At 48.1% G+C, this 22,450-nt stretch overlaps 3 protein-coding genes across 13 annotated transcripts; 1 reads left to right on the top strand and 2 right to left on the bottom strand.

The window, feature by feature from the left end:
- The first annotated feature begins 1,053 nt into the window (after positions 1-1,053).
- Positions 1,054-7,972, top strand: LOC136455900 (uncharacterized). The gene is made up of 7 exons (XM_066455611.1): positions 1,054-1,406; positions 1,919-2,061; positions 5,185-5,456; positions 5,740-5,894; positions 6,003-6,265; positions 7,117-7,179; positions 7,539-7,972. The coding sequence occupies exons 1-7, from the start codon at positions 1,139-1,141 to the stop codon at positions 7,794-7,796; spliced, it is 1,422 nt and encodes a 473-aa protein (XP_066311708.1). The 5' UTR covers positions 1,054-1,138; the 3' UTR covers positions 7,797-7,972.
- A 100-nt stretch (positions 7,973-8,072) lies between these two features.
- LOC136455902 (uncharacterized) lies at positions 8,073-10,526 on the bottom strand. 2 transcript variants are annotated; one of them, XM_066455614.1, is made up of 5 exons: positions 9,733-10,526; positions 9,270-9,604; positions 8,925-9,065; positions 8,610-8,825; positions 8,073-8,504 (listed from the first exon to the last, which is right to left on the bottom strand). In XM_066455614.1, exons 2-5 carry the CDS (start codon positions 9,525-9,527, stop codon positions 8,376-8,378), a joined length of 744 nt encoding a protein of 247 aa, XP_066311711.1. In that variant the 5' UTR covers positions 9,528-9,604; positions 9,733-10,526; the 3' UTR covers positions 8,073-8,375. The 2 variants fall into 2 exon arrangements, with proteins under 2 accessions (XP_066311711.1, XP_066311710.1); XM_066455613.1 differs by having other exon boundaries at positions 9,270-10,526.
- A 152-nt stretch (positions 10,527-10,678) lies between these two features.
- LOC136455901 (uncharacterized) lies at positions 10,679-16,439 on the bottom strand. Of its 10 annotated transcripts, none has more exons than XR_010759293.1 (6): positions 16,043-16,439; positions 15,741-15,881; positions 15,398-15,613; positions 11,546-15,226; positions 11,329-11,373; positions 10,679-11,003 (listed from the first exon to the last, which is right to left on the bottom strand). XR_010759293.1 is itself a non-coding variant. In XM_066455612.1 (4 exons), the coding sequence occupies exons 1-4, from the start codon at positions 16,298-16,300 to the stop codon at positions 15,098-15,100; spliced, it is 744 nt and encodes a 247-aa protein (XP_066311709.1). In that variant the 5' UTR covers positions 16,301-16,439; the 3' UTR covers positions 11,091-15,097. The 10 variants fall into 10 exon arrangements, 1 of the variants encoding a protein (XP_066311709.1); XR_010759294.1 differs by having other exon boundaries at positions 10,679-10,984; XR_010759295.1 differs by having other exon boundaries at positions 10,679-10,920.
- Positions 16,440-22,450: the final 6,011 nt, after the last annotated feature.

Here is a 22,450-nt window from a genome sequence, read left to right as displayed (position 1 = left end):
TCAAGACCCTCCAATTTTTTATTCCAAATAGCAAGAGGCTCGGGGGCTACACTCAGTGAGTGCACTTTTTTCTTTAAAAAAGCGCACGTCACTCAGAAGACTTCTTCAAAACAGACGACTTTAAGACCACAAGATAAAAAGAACCCGGACATAGCTATATCCGAGCTCTTTTCGACAAAAAGAACCTGGACATAGCTAAATCCAAGCTCTTTTCGACAAAGAACCCGGGTATATGCTCGGGAGCCTTTCGACGAAGAATCAGGGAGATTTTAAGAAAAGACCCTCAAGCTCCTTGTGCCAAACAGCAAGAGGCTCGGGGGCTACATCCAAATGGGGGTACTTTTTTCTTCAAAAAGGTACACACCATGCGAAGATCTCACGAAGCGCTACACGGTTTCGCTCAAAAAAGCACTCAGACGACGCTTGTTCCTACTCGACAAGACTTAAAGGAACAAGACGAGGCTTCCAGAACTCAACCATGAAGTGCTCGGGTGCTTATCAGTGCGGGACCCATGGGATACTCCGCACGGAAGGGAGAACTAGTCTAACTAGGATTCTTTCCCTATAATCTTAGTAGTAGTATTACTTTGCAATCTTACTAGGAACTCTCATTGTAAATCGATTAGGACTCTGGCCTCCTGACTATATAAAGGAGGACAGGGCTCTTTGGATCGGTTTTTTTTTTCAGAGAACAATTGTACAATACAACACTTTACGATCAATCCAACGCAAAGGCTAACGCCGACTGGACGTAGGGCTATTACTCGATCAAAGATCGAGGGTCCGAACCAGGATAAATCGACTGTCTCTTACGTTAACCGTCGAGTTATGCATACGCTGAAGCCCGGACATACTGCCCCGAGACCCCGTGGCAGGCTATCGGTGGTAAAACATCGACAGATGCAAGACACTGTATGTAACGTATTTTGCGTTTAGGTTACGCTTTGCCTACACCATTGGAGACAATCTTACAACGCACTCACATTTACCTAGGATAATATAATAAGAAAAGAAAAAAGAAAAGAGAAAAACACGGCCGGAGAAAAGAAGCACCCAATTTGGCTCGCCAAATGCATTCCCTCGTTTGATTTGATCTGAGCCCACAGTCTCTCCTCGGGCCCGCCGCGTCCGCCCGGCGATGGCGAAGCCCCCGTCGTCCGCGGCTGCGGCGGCCGCCGGAGGCCGTGGCCCGGTTCACAACCGGACCCGGCTCCTCCTCGTCCTCCTCGTGGCCGTCGCCGTCTCCGCATCCACAGCGGGGTTCCTCCTCCGCGGTGCCCTGCGAGACCCCTGCGACGGCCGTGGGGACCCCGCCGCCCTCAACACCGCCGTCGCCGCGGGGAGTCCCCTCGGGTTCATGAGCTCCAAACTCGTGCTCCTCGTCTCCCACGAGCTCTCCCTCTCGGGTAATTTGCTCACTTAGTGGTTGGCTTCACTTCGTAGCTCATACATTCCGGAGCCGTGCCATTAGTATTTGCTGGTTTGAGTACATCTGTTGCGATCCCATTATTGGCAGCTTATTGCCTTATTGGAACTTGTGACGGTGCAGTGTGCGATTTGCACTGGTGATTGGTAACTCTAATTACTATCTTTCATTTAAGTTACCGAGAAACCAAACAGAGGTGGAGTGAGATTTGTACTTCCAGTGTTGAGTATGAGAAGATTTCTGGGAAAGCTAGAAATGATGACAATCAGAGTGATGTTATGCTAGCAGGAATAGTTATCTGAGTACTCGTAGCATATACTCAGAAGCTGTTGAGTACTTAACAACGTTCATGTTTCTCCTAAGTTGGAGTATTCGAGTTCTGAAATGGTATCTGTTGAAAGAATCTCCAAAACCTAAAGCATCGTTTGTTTGTTGCTGGCATCCATTTTAATGACCAATCAGTCTTAGTAGAAAAACTCCTAATTGATGCAGGTGGCCCACTTTTACTGATGGAATTGGCATTTCTTCTGAGGCATGTTGGCTCGCAAGTGGTGTGGATAACAAACCAGAGATCAGAAGAAACAAATGATGTCACATATAGCTTGGAGCATAGGATGTTGAACCATGGAGTGCAGGTATGAATGCTCCTGCAGATGTGTAGCTTGGAATTTTGGTCCTAAATTTATGCATGTAGTGTGGGATTCAGATGTGCCAATGTGGTAAAGTTACAAGACAACACTCTTAGTTTCTAGAAGTATAATTGAATTTTGAGAAAACACAAACACAATAGCAGGGGGCGATAACTACCATCTGATAAACATAGGTCATCAGGTTTGGACTCATTGACTTAACTGATTAAATTTTCTGGAAGGGCAGTGCTCTTGTTCTTAAATGTATGTCTTTCTAGGATTTTGCATAACCAAGGGCCATGGCACACCAACAAAAGATGTTGTTACCCTCATTCAAAGCCTTGGTCGGGTTTGTTAGTTTTCTTGATGTTGTGTACTCTAGGGCATTGTACTAAATGACCTTGTGAATAGAAATTGATCATTAGGACAATAGAGTTTTTCTGGGGGCAAAAAAAAAAAAAAAGGCAAAATCATAGACTATCTTGTATTTTTAAGGGCCTGTCTATAGCTCATTGAGTGATTCAGTGGCTGGAAATGCACAATTTTTGGGTTGTCTGATTGGAATCCAACGTCCATTGCTGTCTTCCATTCTTTCTTGAGCTCTTCCCCCGAATACCACCTCAGCTGCTAGACACTTCCAACCACTCTCCTCTTCCTCGCATCCTTCTAATCCTGCCTCTGCCCTGCCTATGGCAGCCTCTCTATGCTGCCTCCTATGCTGCCTGCCACTACTGCCATCGTTGTTGACCATGTCCCAACCATATCCATTGGTCGTCCACCACTTCCCTGGTAGGTGGCGCCACCGTCACCTTATCGCTCCACCTTTGTACAGTTGTACCACCAGAACTGCCGGTCCAGCTTGCTGCTGTTAAGGTATAATAGTCAAGGGCATTAGTGTAATCTCCTAGTCTAGGGTTTCCCTCCTGTGTCCCTCATGTACTCTATATATAGTCCCTATTGGGCCTCAATACCATCATCCAGTTCAGTCTCTCTTTATTTGTAACAGCTGCCAGTGGCCTTCCCTCTAAACCCACCACCTTTTCCCTGGTGAAGACCGCCCACCTGGAACCACAAACCGTAACATCTTCAGAGCCCTCATTGGAGTTGGGGGAAAATAGTGGGATTGATACCCCTAGCATGATGAAAGGTGGCACTTAAAATGTCCGGTGAGCAAAACCTTCGAATCACTCGGTTGTAAATTACTTCCTTCGTTCCAAATTGTAAGTCATTTTGGCTTTTCTAGGTACATAGCTTTTGCTGATATGCTATGCACCTAGATATACACTATGTCTAGATACATATTAAAAACTATGAACCTAGAAAAATCAAAACGACTTGCAGTTTGGAATGGAGGGAGTCTATGCACCTAGATATACACTATGTCTAGATACATATTAAAAACTATGAACCTAGAAAAATCAAAACGACTTGCAGTTTGGAATGGAGGGAGTATCTTTTTTCTATTTTTAAAGAACGCTTGAAAGTTGAATTGAATCCAATTGTGAGCATCATCCATGAAGAATATTGATAAAGTTGGTGGAATTGCAAGAGTAACAACTAGCCTATGGGGTCATATCATGGTAACATGATTTTTTGTAGCTTTGTCTCTGTTATTGTGAAATATCCTAAAATACATGTAATGAGGAACAGAGGGAATATGTCTCTTGGTTCCTCATTTGATTTTTTTCACGTCATAAATCACTAATTGTGGATTCCTGTAAATTGAAGAGTATGCTAAAGAGGCAAGGGAACTTTAAAGAGATATAGTGTTATGTGCCTAGGTTGCCAGAGATTGAGAGGGGATGTGGGGAGAAGGTGAAGGCTGGTTCTTTAGGGCAGCAGGAGCACGGAGCAACAGCCAGGAGGCTGGCGCCCAAGCCAGGGCAGAGAGATGGGCTAATCCCTTGATCTACTTCTGCTTAAGTTGTAAAGGTACATGGTCCTCTTTATATAGAGGTGACTCTAACTTGACTGCTAAGTAACCTTAGAGCACCTCATTTGACTGACAAGGCGCCACTGTTTCCCAAGGCGAGCTGGGTACGCCTGGACGCCTTTGAAACACTGTTCAAAAGATAAGACTTCCTAACCAACTCGGCTCTAGAACTTTCTTAATTATTCTAGACTTGGCAATGACTTGAATGGCAGCTGAGTCGCAGGACCTGTGGCACTGTCCACTCTTGTGAACAGTACTGTGGACCTGAATGGGCCTCTTATCGGGCCCAGTTGGTCCTGGGCTATAACATGTAGGTATGTATCTTTCTGAAAATATACAGCAGCTGAAAAGAACACTTCTCAACTCTTGAAACATCAAGTACAAGAAGAATGCTGAGCGATATTCTACTTTTCTTCCTTGAACCGGCAGGAGAGTCGCCTGTTGTTTAAAGAAGTAAAAAGTAAACCAAATGACAAACATCAAAACCTAAGACATTCACCTGAATTGAATCCAATCTGAACAAAGGGAGCAGGAAGAACGCTGAGTAATATAATTTTTTTGAAAAAAGAAAGATAACTAATTTGTTTTCACTGAAATAGTATGATATGTTGGGCCTTCATATCTTTCTATGTTCAGTGGAGGCAAAATTGCTACAGTTCAGATGGAATTTCAGGAGTTCAAAGAGAATATGGGAGGTAGGAGGAAGAAGGATGGATTTGAATGTGTTAGAACTGGGACAGGGACCAATTCCACTGTTTTCTTTGTTGATGTCCAGCTCATGGTAGCAAGAGACTACAAATTTGAGATGATTGGAATGGCTAATTTGATTCTAGGAACTACTCAGTGCAATTTGTAAGCAGGAAGGATTGAGTATAATGCGTGGATGTATTGCGTTGAGCCTCTCGGGCGGTATATATAGAGTACAGAGACTCGGGGGGGGGGGGGGGGGGGGGGCAAAACACCTCCCTGGATACATATGGCAATATCGGATTACAATCCTAACTATTATATATTCTAATACAATTCATTAGTCATTTTCTTGTTTGTGCACCTCATTTGGCTTTACTATGTTAATATTGAGCATAATTTAATGAAGTGCAAAAGGAAAGATGGCTGCACAAACTATCTCAGCTGACATGCATCGAAATGTAAGTTAATCCTTGCTTACTTTGATACTCAAACTGCTTGTTTCACAGGTTTTACCAGCTAGGGGACAGGAGGCAGTTGATATTGCTCTAAAAGCTGATCTGGTTATTTTAAACACTGCTGTTGCTGGCAAGTGGCTTGATCCTGTTCTGAAAGATCATGTTCCTAAAGTCCGTCCGAAGATTTTGTGGTGGATCCATGAAATGCGAGGGCATTACTTTAAGGTTGAATATGTCAAACATCTTCCCTTTGTTGCTGGAGCCATGATTGATTCTCATACAACGGCTGAATATTGGAAGAGCAGGACTAGTGACCGCCTGAAGTACGTGTAAAATTATTGATTCTCTCTGGTCCTTTTCCATAGTACTAATTGCTGGGTTCTGTATATAACATTGAAGAGAATGGTATCGTAGTTTGACTCCTTACTACTGATCTGATAACCTATCTAGGAGATAATATATCTGTCCCCTGCTTCTCTGTTGATAGCTACAAACTGACTGGCTATATGTATTTTTCTGTTATATATGGATCAGCTGTTTCTTGCATTTTCTTACTTGTTGAGTATCTAATTCATTATTGTACACCTGTAATTGCTTTGTATAAAGAATACAGATGCCACAAACTTATGTTGTTCACCTGGGGAATAGTAAAGAACTAATGGAAGTTGCTGAAGATAGTGTCGCAAGAAGAGTCCTACGGGAACATATTCGTGAGTCCCTTGGAGTACGGAGTGAAGATATCCTGTTTGCAATAATAAACAGTACGTTTCACTGCTTTTCTGCAATTTCCAATTATATTCTTTGGTCTATGTGAATTCTTTATGTTCTTGTATTGCATTTTCCTTTCTTAAATATCCTGTAATGCACAGGTGTATCACGAGGAAAGGGACAAGACTTATTTCTTCAAGCATTTTATCAGGGTTTGCAGCTCATCCAACACCAGAAACTAAAAGTGCCTACAATGCATGCTGTAGTTGTGGGAAGTGATATGAATGCTCAGACCAAATTTGAGACTCAGTTACGTGACTTTGTGGTGAAGAATGCGATTCATGACCGTGTCCATTTTGTGAACAAGACATTGTCAGTGGCCCCTTATTTGGCAGCAATTGATGTTCTTGTTCAGAATTCTCAGGTGAGTCATAACTCTGGAGGCTCCTTACCTATGGTCCTTGTTTTTCTCCTCACAACTCGGTCTCTGTTAATTGATTTTCCTGGGGCATGTTTATAGTATGCAAGGTCTAGTTAATAAATGAGCTGATTCAGTCAGTTCTCTAGTTTAGTCTGCCTGCTTGTATTCTAATGCCAATTTTTAATAACTAAAGCAGCCTATATGTTCATCACGGTGCCACACTTTATTTCACTACGTAAGTTCTTTATGTCATAGAGAAGCTTTCGGTAGCTAGAGAAAGAATGTAAAAAGGGTCGTCCTTCAGTTAGCGTAGCATTTAGGGGAGATTTTTACTTTCTTTTACTTTTGTCATCTTCTCACCTAAGGCCATGGCTTAAAATTTATCAGTACTGAATGCTCCTAAACGGCCGTTTAGCCCATTTAAATACAATTTAAATGGTACACGTTTGTAATGCTGTTTCTGTTTAATCGACCGCTTATCCGATTTAGGATTGTTACTTTAGTTACTTGTACCAACACTCAAGCACCGCTGAATTTTCCTTATCTTTGGTGCAGCTTGCCTAAGAACAGGCCAAGAATCCAGTTGGTATCTTCTGGTACTGGCTAAAAATGCTTAGATTAGGGAGTGCAAACACGGTTGTGCAAATCAGGTGTTCTTTCCAATTAGTAAACTTTGGTAGAAATCCTGGATTAGTATATAAGTGCTGTAAATGATTCAGTTTGCCATACTCGATGCCAGCGATCAATCATTGCTGCTACGCAGGTAGTGATAGACTGTTTAGATGTTTGTTCCCATGTGAATTTCCTTCTGCTTCAGACTTTCAGTAATAGCATTTATTTTTTCTACCTACTAGGCCCGTGGAGAATGCTTCGGAAGGATAACAATTGAGGCAATGGCATTCAAGTTGCCAGTATTGGTAAACCTCCTTTCTCTCTCGTCCACTTGTGCATGTCAGTACAGTACAGACAGGGGACAGGCAGGTGGGCGCGCCATGTTTTTATTCTTCGGAGTATCAATGGCCAATCACTTCTTCGGAGTATCAATGGCCAATCTTTCTACGTAGTACTAGGCAACTGACCATGCTGCAGCATTTTGAAACGCGGACCACCGATTTTCTGAATACGGAGACCAGAGTTATTGTTGTGAGTCATGAGTATGGAGCCACTGTAAACAATCATGAGCCCGCCATATGCTGTTTTGGCCTGCATTCTGTCGCGCACCGTCAATTTTCGACCTGATTTGATTAATGACCTCATCACCATCTTGCTATATCAGGGCACGGCTGCTGGAGGGACCACGGAAATCGTCGTGGACGGCTCGACTGGCCTTCTGCATCCTGCTGGGAAGGAGGGCGTGACGCCTCTTGCAAAGAACATCGTGAGACTCGCAAGCCATGCCGAGCAAAGGGTCTCCATGGGGGAAAAGAGCTATGACAGGGTGAAGGAAACGTTCATGGAGCACCACATGGCTGACAGGATCGCGGCGGTGTTGAAGGAAGTTCTGCGGAAATCACAGGAACACTCTAGGTCTTGAGCTTGCGCAAACAATGTTAAACTAGATTTTACGGGCTACGTCTACGTGGTTCAGACTGGAGGTAAACTGTAGATTACAGTCTGTTCCACCAGTTGGTCTACTCACATTCATTGTCTTCGTTTTAGCTACTGTACTAGGGATAGGACCGACGTTTTAAATGTTTTTACTGCTGTTCCTGTACGACTTCACCATTACTATGAGTTGGTGCGCGCTCTGCCGATGCGGCGATGCCGTTGATGAAGTTTGACGTGGTTACAGTGCAACACATTAATCGTTTCCAGTGCAGCTGTCAGATTCAACAGAATTTACAGCTGGTTTCAACAAGGCTTTATCAGCCGGCTAATAGTTTTTTTCCTCAAACAACGATCCAACACCAGCCGGCTACGCTAATAACAGTTGCTAGAGTACATGCACCGCCCCTTTGCTGACATCCTTGCCAATGGAAACTGCTTCAGAGGCAAGAACAGCGCAGTCTCGATCGAATTCAACTCCCTAACGCTGTCAGCTCGGGCTTTTTTTGAATATATATATATAATAATATATATGGCTCCCGAAGGTCGCCGGCGCGGTCACTTGACATCAGTTGGCGGCGGCGAGCTTGCCCGGTGGTGGTGGCAGCGGCTTCTTCTTGCCGAGCTTGTACCTGACCATCCTGAGGATCCGCAGGAACCAGTAGGCGCTCACCAGCTGCAGCCCCGACGCCATGGCCTGGCAAAGCGGAAGCAACAGAGCATATCGTCATGTGTGCAGTGGGATGGCATGGGTCGGAGGTTGTTGCGATCGAGTTGGTTTGGCTGGCGTGCGTTAGCGTACCTTGATCAGGATGGGGTTGTCGGCCGTCACAGTGACGTAGGTGATGTAGGGCCCGAACCCCATCCGGGCGACGGAGAAGGTGACGGCGAAGAGCACGTCGACGAGGAGGTTGAGGTCGGTGTCCCGGACGCCGAACTCCTTGAGCATCTCCCGGAGGTGCAGCAGCGGGCTCGAGATCTCCGTGACGAACAGGCACGCCACCTCCTCCGTCCCGCACTGCACGCCCACTCGCTAGTTATTATTACTAGTCAGCTCAACAAACCGGCAACGGCCGGCAGCGTACCGACGACGACGAAATGCTCGCCGCTCGCTCACCCTCTGGTAGGCGAGCCCGGCGCCGATGCCGACGATGCTGACGAGGTGGTGCACGGTGTTGTCCAGCCGCGTGTCGCCGTTGAGGTGGCAGCACGCCGCGTCGTACACCATGTACGCAAGCGTAACCGCCAGCGCCTTCATCTGCCAGTATTTATTGCGACGCCACTGTCATCGGCTTATCATGAGAGTTTAAAGATCGCCGGAGGTGGTTGTAGCCGCCAGCCAGCCGTTCGTTCAGGAGGAAGGCGGAGGCCAGGGCGTCCGGCACTCCGGCATGGGCGTGTACGTACGTTCGCACGCCGTATTATTATTATATGGACGCAAAAGGGAAAAAAACCCGTATACCTGGCGCGGGGAGGATGCGGCGGCGAGCGGGCAGACGGGGCAGGACCAGTCGTCGACGGAGAGGCAGGCGAGGCATACGGCGGCGACGGCGTGCATGGTGGAGACGGCGCGGTTGCAGAAGTCGTAGGAGCGCTTGGGGAAGAGCGCCCGCACCAGCAAGAACGCGGTCGACCACAGCACCACCCCGGACGCCACCCAGCTCACCAAGTTGCGGCCGTTGACGCCCGGATCCTCCATGGCCACCGACTCAGTCGCCATAGCCTGCTTCCCTCCTAGCTCCTAACCGAGAGGATCTGACGAGAGAGAGAGAGATCTGGGAGGAAATGAAGAAGGGACTGGGACACGATCGGTCACGGCAGTAGCGTGACTGAGGCACCGTTAGCTTCGAAAAAAAAACAAACATGAAAAATACTGTTTCGATTAAAAAAATAAATCGAAAAAACGAATTATAAGAGAACCGAACCAGGCAGGTATACAGGGCCACTGACTGTCCGGCTCACTGTGGCGGAGTGATAGATTCACCGGTGGATTCAACGGGGGCGGGCCGGTATATAGGACGGACTCGGGCTCAGGTGGCAAATACGCAGCTGATTTAAGTTGGGGTTGGGGACGTTAGAGGAGAGCAACAATTCTTGGTTCTGGTTGACGCACGGGACGTGTCATACCTCTCCGTTTCTTGTTCTTCCCTCGTGCAAAACATATGCTTTTTTAAGTCCTAAACCCTATCCCGCCGCCACCCTACCTCCCCTTGCCCACCGCCCCGCGCCCCCGCCGCCGGAGGCCGCAGCAGGCTGACGGCAAGGCCATGCGGCTTGCCGGGATGGCGGTGGCGGTGCTTTTTTTGCGCGTTGAGCCTAAGAGCTCAGGTAACTTATGACTATGTATATCCCAAACAGATATAGAGACTGGATTTTGTATCTTTTATATAAAAAAATAAAAACCATTTATTGTGAGCTGTAGGTTTTCCTTTTTAATACATGGTCAGTAATGTGTTGCACTGGTCCTCAGACAGCAACGTGACTAGTTCAGTTTCAACGAAAAACAATAATAATTGGAACAGCATCATAAATGCACTGCTGCAAATAATTCATACATACCTAGTTTTAATAGTGGGCTAAACTATTATATTTCGCTTCACTGAAAAACCAGGCTGAAAAGTACTGTTGGCTGATTTGTTGTGGGAGTAAAATACTGTACCATGGCTGATAAGCCAGACTGGTAAGTTCAAGCGAACAATTGTTGTTCTGGAGCTATGAAAAGCTATAATAACAAAATATAATGTAAGTTATGTTATTTATTTAGCAATTTTACAGAAATAAAACATGAAAGTTCCTAATTAATTATGCACAAAAATATGACACTAAGTGAATTTTATAAATAGAAATACTAAAAATACATGCACAGGGTCCTAAGAGAACATATTTATATGTCTATTATTTCAATCAGCATACTCAAGGTGATAATCAACATTCATATTTATCATTCGATAACAAACTACTTAACAATTATGAAATGGTCCATTACATCATTTAATTATTATGTAAAGAACACATCGGCGAGGCTTAAAGACCAAACACCACATACACAAAACAGACATGTCATGGGCAGCACCCTTCTTTACGTGTAGCCTTGACTTCAGATTCACCGCCATCTGAATACATAACTTTAATTATTCAATAAACTTCCCACTCCATAGAAGATGTTCATATATATTCCTAAACGCAGAACCATTTCCTAGTTAGGCAAAGTTTTCAGATCAGAAGCCGAATAAAAATCAGAAAGAATCCTTTGAAAACAATATGAGATGCACGCATTTTCTTATATTGGCAACTAAACACATCAGACCTTGAACAATCTTGAACAGTAGTGAAGACAACATAGTCAGCAAAAGCAGCTCACCAACAGGTTAAATTGAGATATGATCATAGTTGTTCTGAACTTATTCAGATTACTAAAGTCATAATATGAGGACACCAAAAAAATGTGGACAAGCAATGAATTAGCTAAGTATAATACTATAATCCAATGAATTAGCTAAGTAAATATGGATCAAGTCTACCTTGTTAATGTGACCTCTCTTTTCTTCTCCCAAGGCACAAGCGCGCTACACGAACAATGAGGAATGAAGCAACGTTAGGAACAATGAGGAATGCAGCAAACGTATAAGCAAGTTGTGTAGGAATAACCAAATAACAGGACCATGAGTGAATAAAATATAGCATAAGTAGCATCATAGTTAATAGAGTCAATTCCATCAATGCCATTGAAAATTTTACCTATTTCTTCCCTCATTGCCATCGAAATTTTCAAACTTGTGTGTCCCAGGTAAAGAGAGATTGTAATCAAGTGGCAAATCTTTTAGCAAATTTAGCTAGGAATAGTTCTTCGGAAGAGACATGTTGGGGGCAAGCACCTGCGTGTGTGGAGGAAGCCCTCTATGTCGATTGTATGAACAATTTGCCTAGCTAATTGAAAGGTCTCTCTTTGCTCGTAAAAAAAAAAAACTTCAGTCACTGCCATCGGATAAATTTACACCTCTTATTGCCATTTCCATCAACATCTGTTAAGTTTGCTGTGGAAATGATCATTTTGCCCCTCCCAAGTAAATGATGTGAAAATTACCCCTTACCTCCCCCACTCTCTCTCTCTTCCTTCCTTCCCCGCCCCTCCATGAACGCTGGAGACCACAACCTTCCTAAGTCCTCAGGCCAATAGCGGAGGCCGCGACCGCCAGCCAGCCAGCCACGTTAGAATTTAGAAGTAATCCACAACCACAAGCTAGCGAGCTACTATCTGCATGCAAGTAGCTAATCTATTGATATTGATTTGACATATGCAAGTACCAACCCAGTAGAGAGCCGTCTTCATTGTCTGGGACTTATACAACCAATCCTTAACACAAACAAGGGCTTCAAGGGTTCAGGTGTCATTGAGCTTCGATTATCACTAAGACTGTCTCCAACGACACCACCCAAATGTAAAAATAGGTGATTCACAGTGTTTTGGGTACCAGAAACGAGCTCCAACAGAATACCCAATCAAAGTACGCATTTTGAGTACGAGCCAGATCGAAAGGCAAATAAGCGTTTCGCGAGAGAGACGACGCAAATGTCTGGCGCCGTAGTGGTGGGCCCACGGCGAGGCGCGGCTCACGACGGGGCGCGGCCGGCGCTTCCAGGCGAGCCGGTCGGAGATGCTCGTCTTCGGTCGGATATGCTCGCCGCCGCCTAGATCCGGCCACCACGAGCGCAGATCCGGCCACCAGCGACGGATCCAGCCACCACAGTCACGGATCCGGTTGTGGAGAAGGAGCACCGCCTGGAGGGTCGTCGCTGCCGCCGCCTGGTTGTGGAGGAGGGGCCACACGAGAGAGAGAGAGAGAGGGAGGCGCCACGCGGCCGCGCCATGCTCCTCGCGCCGTGGTGGAGAAAGAGCACCACCCGATGCTCCCCATCCCAGGCGCGTCGTGCTCCGCGCGTCGTGCTGGAGAAGGAGCGTCGCCGTGCTTCGTGCTCCGACCGCCGCGCGCCGTGGAGGGGAGGGGAGAGGGCGTCGAGCTGGGGGCGCCGCCGGGATGGGGAGGGCAAGGGAGGGGACGGGGCGCCGTTGGATGGAGGGGAGGGGAGAGGGCGTCGGGCTGGGGGCTGGGGGCTGGGAGGGGAGGCGGCGTCGGGCTGGGGACTTGGAGATGGGTGGGCGGTGGAGAGACCCAGGAAGAAGAAGGCTGATTTGAGTTGCCTATTGGAGAATCTAAATTTTAGGTGGGGACCTTTTTTTACTGTGCATGACCTAAATCAGAGAATGTGTATCGTATTTAGGTCTCATTGTTGGAGACAGTCTAAGAACCAATGAAGTTGTCATTGACCCAAATCATACGACCCAACAGGGCCATTCCTTGCCGTCAGACTGTCCAAGTCCAAGTAGCACACGGTCAGTCATATGACCCCAAAAAAACAATAAGGCCTTGTTTAGATCTAGGATGTAAAGTTTTGGTATGCCACATCGAGTATTACATAAAGGTGTCGCATGGGGTGTTTGGATGCTAATAAAAAAATAAATTACAGAATCTGTCAGTAAGCCTAATTAATCCGGCATTAGCACATGCGTTACTATATCACCACATTGTCAAATCATGAACTAATTAAGCTTAAAAGATTCGTCTCGCAAACTAGTCGTAATCTGTGCAGTTAGTTATTTTTTAGTCTTATCGGTGTTTTGGATCACCGGCTAGTAAATTTGTATCTGCGCGTCTGGCTCGGATTGTGGGCGGAATGTCCCTACGTCCAGTGTGCTGCTGCTCGTGTTACCGGCACTAGTTTATAGTAACGGTTACAAACGGGCGAGAGAGAAAGAATTCCCAAGTCTCTGGTGGAAGGATTGAAGAGTGCTGAGAGTTTGTTTAGCTGTGTGCTCGTTCTCTGTGTGCTCGTGCGTCCGCCCCTTCTTAGGGCGTCCTGCTTCCCCTTTTATAGGTGAAGGGAAAGTCGCATGTTACAAAGAGGAAGAAAGAGAAAAGCTAGGGAGAAGAGGACCTTCTTTTCATTCATGCGGGTCCCACCACCGCTGTAGATGGTGACGGGCACGGCTCCACGTCGGGCTTCTGTTCACCACTAGTGCCATGCCTCGACGTCATCAGCTGGTCGTGGCGTCCCATCCCGTCCCGGCGGACGGCGTGATGAACCGACATGTCGGTCAACGGCCGTACGGGGAGTAGGCAGCATAGCGACCACGCACTCGTCACTGTTGGCGATGTGAACCCCCAGGTGTGGTCTGACATGGCCATGAGTCACGTCGAGACGTGCCTTCCTCCCCCCCGGTGTCAGAAGTTTGACCCCGGGGTCGTACCTTCTGACCCGTAGTGGTTGGAGGCGTTATAGGTCCCCGTCGGGCGAGACGGAGCCCGCGCCCCAAGGGTCGAGCGAGACGGCTCCCGTACCCTTGAGGTCGGACGACATGGGGCCCGTGCCCAAGGGGTCGGGCGAGACAGAGCCCGTACCCTTGGGGTCGGGCGACACGGGGCCCATGCCCAAGGGGTCGGGCGAGACGTAGACTGTACTTTAGGGTCAGTCGAGACTAAAATACGTCCTTGATTATCTAGGCGAGTCATCGTCCGCGGTTCTCATATCATCTCTTCGGGATCCTTAATATTGATACCTGTGCATGTGTTCAAACATTAGATGGGATAGGGTGTAAACTTTTAGAGGAGGAACTAAATAACGCATAAATAGATTGAAAAAAGAGAACTTTTAAACAGCTAGAGACAAGCAACGGTAAGTCAGGGCAAGAAGGTGTCGTCGAAGCAAGGCCTGCCATGAGCACCTGGCTGCACCTCCCGCAGGCGGCGGGTCAGGGCAGTGGAAGGGCGGGGAAGGAGAGTGGCCGTACTTGGACTAGAGCTGGGAGAGGAAGACAACGATGTTGATGACGGCCGTCGTGTGACTGGGCGAGTCTGCGAGTGTTGGAGGATCGGGGAAAGAGTGAACCCACCCACAGGTTGAACCCACGTGAACCGGAAAGAAAATCAACCTATTCCAGTCCATTCCAACCCGATTTCCTAGCAAAACCCAACCCATTCCAAGCTGTTAGACCTCTGAACCCATTACCACCCATCCAAACAATTCCATAGCACAACACAACCCAAAAACTCCAATTATTACCGATCCATTAGCAGGCTTAAGTGCAGCTGCCAGATTCAACTGAATTCATTGAACAATCTGTACGCTATAAATACAGTTGCTAGAGTACATGCTTAAAAGGGTCAAAGAACAGCGCAAACCCGGGTATATATTTATATGGCTCCTGAAGGTCGCCGGCGCGGTCACTTGACATCAGTTGGCGGCGGCGAGCTTGCCCGGCGGTGTTGGCAGCGGCTTCTTCTTGCCGAGCTTGTACCTGACCATCCTGAGGATCCGCAGGAACCAGTAGGCGCTCACCAGCTGCAGCCCCGTCGCCATCGCCTGGCAAAGCGGAAGCAACAGACAGAGCATGTCGTCAAAGATGCGTGGAGTGGCATGGTCGGAGGTTGTTGCGATCCTTCTTTTTTTTTTTGGTTTGAAAAGTAGGTTGCTGCGATCGAGTTGGTTGCGCTGGCGAACGGATTCGGTGAGCGCATCTGCGTACGTACGTACCTTGATGAGGATGGGGTAGTCGGCCGTCACGGTGACATAGGTGAGGTAGGGCCCGACGCCCATCCGGGCGACGGAGAAGGTGACGGCGAAGAGCACGTCGACGAGGAGGTTGAGGTCGGTGTCCCGGACGCCGAACTCCTTGAGCATCTCCCGGAGGTGCAGCAGCGGGCTCGAGATCTCCGTGATGAACAGGCATGCTACCATCTCCGTCCCGCACTGCACGGCATGCAGCTCGTTAGTTAGTTAGCTCAACATACCGCCAACTAACGGCCGGCGGCCGGCAGCCTACCGACTACCGGCCGACGACGAAATGCATGTGACTTGTCGCCACTCGATCGCTCACCCTCTGGTAGGCGAGCCCGGCGCCGATGCCGACGATGCTGACGAGGTGGTGCACGGTGTTGTCCAGCCGCATGTCGCTGTTGAGGTGGCAGCACGCCGCGTCGTACACCATGTACGCAAGCGTAGCCGCCAGCGCCTTCATCTGCCAGTATTTATTAGGGATTATTGTGACGCCACGGTCATCGCCCGGCTAATGATCGCCGGTGGTGGTTGTAGCCGTTGACGCGTGCCGGGGCGCGGCGCGGCGGCATGGACGTTCGTTCGCACGTCGTATTTTTATTTATTATATGAACAAAAAAGTACCTGGCGCGGGGAGGACGCGGCGGCGAGCGGGCAGACGGGGCACGACCAGTCGTCGACAGAGAGGCAGGCGAGGCACACGGCGGCGACGGCGTGCATGGTGGAGACGGCGCGGTTACAGAAGTCGTAGGAGCGCTTGGGGAACAGCGCCCGCATCAGCAAGAATGCGGTGGACCACAGCACGATCCCGGACGCCACCCAGCTCACCACGTTGCTGCCGTTGACGCCCGGATCCTCCATGGCCGCCGACACAGTCGCCATAGCCTTCAGGATCTGACGAGAGAGATCTGGGAGGAAATCGAACAATGATTGGGTCCAAGCAAAAGCAAGGCGCACGAGTACATAGGCGCGCGGACCGCGGAGGGAGACACTAGAGACTAGAGATCGGTCACGGCGGTCGGCGGTAGCGTGACCGACACATATACAGACTCGGACACATGATACCGTCGAGTTATATAGGGGCACTGGGTCACTGCCTGCCCGGCTAGCTGAGGCGGAGGGAGTCACACCGGTGGATTCAATGGGGGCGTCAGGGGACAGGTATAGGTCGGACTCGGACTCAGGTGGCAAAGACTGGGGACGCAGCTGATTAAATTGGGAATGTAAGAGGAAAGCAACAATTCTTAATTCGTTCTTGGTTCTGGTTGAAGGTTGATGCACGGGACGTGTCATACCTCTCCGTTTCTTGTTCTTCCCTCGGGCAAAAAAAAAAGCTTTTTATATTATATTATATAAAAAAATAAACCATTTATTGCGAGCTGGAGGTTTTCCATTTCAATGTATGGTTAGTAATCTGTTGCACTGGTCCTCAAATAGCGACGTTGGCTAGTTCAGTTTCAGGAAAAACAATGGCTTGGTTCGCTTCGCTGAAAAAAACAAGCAAAAACACTGTTCCCATTAATTTGTTGTAAGAGAAAAATACTATTCCGACTGAAAAAATAAGCTAAAAAAGACGAATTTAAGAGAAGCGAACAGGGCCAGTAATGGGAACAGCATCGCATATAAATGCACTGTTGCAAATACTTCTTACATGGTTTTAAATAGCGAGAGCTAAACTATTTAGCGGTGGCATTCTTCTGGAGCTATAAAAAACTATAATAACAAAATATAATGTAAGTTATGTTATTTATTTAGCAATTTTACAGAAATAAAACATGAAAGTTCCTAATTAATTATGCACAAAAACATGACACTAAGTGAATTTTATAAATAGAAATACTAAAAATACATGCATAGGGTCCTAAGAGAACATATTTATATGTCTATTATTTCAACCAGCATACTCATGGCAATAATTAACATTCATATTTATTTATCATTCGACAACAAAGTACTTAACTATGAAATAGTCCATTACATCATTTAATTATTATGTAAAGAATGCATTGGTGAGGCATAGGTTATGCACATCTAGAGTAAATAATGAATATTTTTAAGTTGGTCAGGATTAGTATAACACCCTAGTGTTAAGCATTGCATTTGACACTTGCATTTCATGAGCACAAGCATCATCCATTCATTCATGAGCATGAGCATATGAAATTTCATCTCATTCTTTCTATCTTATCACATGTGATGTTGATTATATACATGCATATGCTTGCAATAATGTGTGACCAATGAAAGAGATGGTTGTGAGGTCATAAAAACACCTTAGACACATCTAGGATGGAAAATGGAACAATGTTTGTATTCATGACCTAGCCCAAATTTGCTTCTAAGTGTTGGTTTACTTCGAAATGCCTTTTACATGATGCTAGTTTGACCAAAGTTGAACAATAGCTTAGAGGGCTTGCATGGCTGTGTGACCTAAATAAAAGTTGTAGTCCATGACATGGGGAACAAACTTTGTTTAAGGGCCATGAGCTAATTCAGTGCCTAACATGATAAAAAACAGCTCCCAAGAATCAACTAGATGCTGTTTTTAGACTTAGGAAATTTTCTAAGAACTGATTTATAGTTTCATGTACCATACTTTGAAGCTTTGTAATTTGAAAACCAGCTCGAATTAGACCAAGCTCATTTAAGCAAAGTTGGAGATCACGTGTAGCTCTACAATTCTTAGTAATGGTTTTTTTGCTAACTCGCCACGAATTAGGGGTACTAATGGCTTGAACTTGCGCTGTCAGTCGGCCTGCTGGTCGGGTTTGAACCGGGCGCTGTGCGCCGTCAGCGCACACGCCGTGTGTCGCCACTCGCCTGTCCCTACGTCGCCGTGTCAAGAGGGAGAGTGAGCCGGCTGCTCCTCATTCCCACTCACTCGCGCTCACCCTCGCTCTCAGTTGCTCTCTCTCTCACCCGCGCACGCAGAGTAGGTAGCAGTGCCGCCGTCGCCATCACCATCGCCGTGTGCCTCTGCCGTGCTCGCATGCCACCACCATAGCCCCTCCGTTCAATCCGTCACGCGCATAGCTTCGACGTGACTTGCTCCACTTCCCCGAGCCGCTAACTCCATCGTTCATGCAAGGGTAAGGCCGCATTACGCCATCGCCGTGACGCCATGCACGTGGCCAGAGCACACCGCCGCTCCATCGTAGCTTAGACCTAACCCTTGGGCTCCGCTAGGACCCCTGACGCTGTAGCCAAGCTCGCCTAGGCATGCCATTGCCAGACACAACGAGCCCGCCGCCACGCACCCTTGCCGCGCCGCCATGGCCATCGGTGAGGTAGCTTTAGTGATCCACCGAGCCAACCAGGGGCACCAGTAGATGTGCATAGGGATGAGGAACTATCGATAGAATATCATCGACAGTCCTTCGAGGGGTATCCTATGAAGGTAGATTGATCGGCAGAGGTGCGTGAGATCAAGAACAAGAAGGCAACAGAGACACATGAGTTAGATAGGTTCAGGCCGTCAGTATGACGTAATACCCTACTCCTATGGTCTGTTAGTTTGTATTAGCTATCGTATGATATTGCGTGAGTTTGGAGGGGGTTCCTGCCCGCCTTATATAGTCCGGGGAGCAGGGTTACAAGTCGGTTAGATCTGAGAGATAACCGGAAAGTAATAACTGGTTACAAGAATCTTGGGATCATACATATCCTAATAGATCTCATAGTATCTTCAGGATATCCTCTAGATGTCTTGCGGAAGGCGCCGAGCAAAGTCGTGCCTCGCAAGGCTTCGTCTTGTGGGCTGAACCGCCCCTGAGGGCGCAACCCATGTGGTCTGCCATGGGTATCCAGGGTCATACCCCCCATAGCTAGTCCCTGAGCACCTTGTACCTGTTGTGCAACGCCGCCTTAAGCTTGTCCGAGCAGGTGCGAACGAAGCCGGGCAGTCGAACTCATGGTCTGACCACCGTGATGAGTTGTCGAGCAGTTGTGAGCAGTTGTGTACAATTGCCGAGCAACATGTACTATCATCGAGAAGCATAAATCATAGTCGAGCAGCATAACCCAAGCATGGCTTGCCATAAGGGTGTAAGGAGCTCAAGTTTAGAAATGAAAATTTCTCCATAGCGGACCAAGTGTGCCCACTTAGAGTCCAACCACGAGAAAAGGAGATAGTCTTCTTTAGCTTCAAGAGGCCTGGAGTCTTCAAGAATAAAGCAAGCACATTCACCACAAGCTGAAGTGTGCCCACTTAGTCCCCGAGCCTGACAGTAGATGATGTAGTCATGTGTGCCAGGGTACAAAGTAGAAGGATAATAAAAGACCAGCCAAGCAGGCAGCCAGCCCTCGATTGCAGCCCTAAAATAGGAGAGCGCACATTCACCGCAAGGTGAAGTGTGCCCACTTAGTCCCCAAGCCTGACAGTAGGTGACACAGTCACATGGTGCCAGGGTCAGAAATAGAAAAATAGTAAAAAGACTAGCCGAGCTAGCAGCCAGTCCCTGAGACATTTACAGAGATATATGAAAAACCCAACCATGACAAAAAAACTAGAGCGATGGCTATATAGTAACTGTTACTGAGCCCTAATAAATGGCGGAGAAGTCAGCGATTATTTGGCAAGTGATAACCATCGGCAGCGATAACTTAACGACGTGGGATGCAGTTGCATGAAAGCCCATGTTACGGCCCAACAAGCCGCGTCAGAGAATTCAGAGGGGCGCAAATCGCAGAAACGGTTTCTCAAAAACCCTTGAATACGAAAGGGTGGGGAAAGTGCTTTATAACTACACCGCCGCATCCCTCGTTCATACCTTTGCCACTTTGCCATTCTGTCTTCATCCTCAGCCCTCACATTTCTAGATTTGCATCGACGCATGCTCCCGATGCCAGTGCCCATCTAGATCTGAGAGATGGCGCCGAAGAGGAGAGCTGTGAACCCGAAGAAGGGGAGCCCAAAGAAGGCAGGAGTGGGAGCCAGTCACGATGAAGAGTGGGTGCCATCATGCATGGGGGAAGCAGAGCTCAAGAGATTGGTGGAGATGGGCGTGCTTCCTGACCGCGTCACCGTCGGATGGCGGCCAGCCAATGGTGAGCCCTTCCTGATGCCTAACACGGATGAAGCTATAGTCTTCGAGGATTATTTCTGGCATGGGTTGGGGTTCCCTGTTCATCCTTTCTTGTGAGATCTGCTGGAGTTCTGGGCGATTAGTCTGTGCAATCTCCACCCCAACACCATATTACACATCTCGATCTTTATTTATTTCTATGAGACATTTCTAGGGGATCTGCCGCACTTCAACCTCTTTAGACACCTGTTCTGGTTGAAGAAGAAGGGCGGTGGTGGATCCAAGGTGGTCGGCAGCATATATCTACAACTCTGGGATGGAATGGCCAGTGAGTACATTAATGTACCGCTAAACACTTCTCATAAAGGGTGGAACTCCAACTGGTTCTACATGAAATAGAGTCACCCTGCAATCCGCTGCGATGTCCACCATATCCCGGAGAACCAGAAAAGCTGGTCAGAGAAACCAAATAGTGCTGACATGAAACAAGTAAGGGAGCTCCTCGACCTGCTTGAAGGCATAGAGATTAGCGATGAACTAGTGGCGGCGAGCTTCATAGTGCACTGAATCCAGCGCTACAAGGAGAGGGCCCACCCGGGCTTTGACTATAGAGGTGATGACGATGGGACCCGGGAGAGGACGGAACGGCTGATGAAACAAATTGTCCTAGAGCGGGCCGTAGAGCTATTCGCTCCCAATGCCTCGTTTAGTTGGCCAAAGCAAACAAGGGCCTTCAACTATACAAATCCGCCTCCTCAGGTAACCATCTCAATTGTTTTTTTCTGATACTTTTAATCCTGAAGCATTGTCGAGCAGTGAACTGATTCACTTATGCAAAGATCCATTCATAGGAAAGAGTGGTGTACTTCTCCGGCGTATCGAGGGGTGATTAGCCGAGGGGTGTAGATGCCCGGCCACCGGCTCGGCCTGAGAAAGATGCGGCCAGCACTTCATCAGAGTCCAAGGATGGTCGGATAGAAAATTCACCCCCAGTATCGAAGAAAGTCTAGAGAAAAAGACCAGTGGTAGACGAGCCGACCCGGAAGAAGAGGAAGACGGTGGTCGCCGGTCCCCTCAAACCAGGCGGCATCTCGCTTGGTGGCAACTAGATCACTCAACAACAGAGGACCGTGGTGCTCGAGTAGTCGGACGATGATGAAATTTCGGTGGCTCCTCCATCGAGCACTGAAGCACCTTCGCGTAGCACTTGCGCGGAGGAACAAGCGAGGAGAGGTGAAGAAGTTCCCGAGCAGCAGGCGATAGGAGTCCCCAAGCGGCAGACGACGGGAGTCCCTACACAGTAGGCGAAGGGATTCATAGAGCGGTAGGCGGAACAGAGGCCAATGGTGGAGGAAACTTGGACCTCCACCTCAGAGTACGGGAATTGACCCCATGGCCACGCCTGGGTGCTCGGGTAGGCGTCACCGGTTCATGAAAATGTTCCGGCAGACCAAACCATGAGTACACTTTTCTTGGAGTTACTTAGTTGTCATTTCTTAGCTTTTTTGGCGCTTGACCAACTGATCTGATGTAGAGCGAAACATGCGGAGGGTCTGACCCCACCATTCTAGACTGCCGAACCACCGAGGGTTGATCCCATGGTGGAAGCAACGCTAGCAGCTACCGTCCTAGAGTCCTCGAGAGCTCGGCAGCCAGAGGAGGAGTCAATCGCTGCTGCTAGCGATCTTGGCGATGACAAACGAGTGGCGTTGGCGATGGACGGATCGGTGGCAGTGCCCGAGGCAACAGCAGGAACCATCGGGTCTTTGGGAGCAGAGGCTGGAGTTGCCGGCAATGCGCCGGAGTCTAGGGCCGTGAAGCCGGTGGTGTCTGAGGAGCAAACGATGCGTCCTGAGGTGTCGCAGGGCATGGTCGGAGCCGCTGTCTGGCCATGGAGCCTCTCGGTGGTGCCTTGAGCTACAGCGGAAGAGGACAAGGTGGAGGAGATCGAGCGCGCTAAACCTCGACCCCAAGCTAGATGAATCCTCCACAAGCGTGGCGATGAGGT

Source organism: Miscanthus floridulus, chromosome 6, assembly GCF_019320115.1.
Source record: "Miscanthus floridulus cultivar M001 chromosome 6, ASM1932011v1, whole genome shotgun sequence".
Classification (NCBI taxonomy): Eukaryota; Viridiplantae; Streptophyta; class Magnoliopsida; order Poales; family Poaceae; genus Miscanthus; species Miscanthus floridulus.
This window is presented reverse-complemented; position numbering and strand designations above follow the sequence as displayed.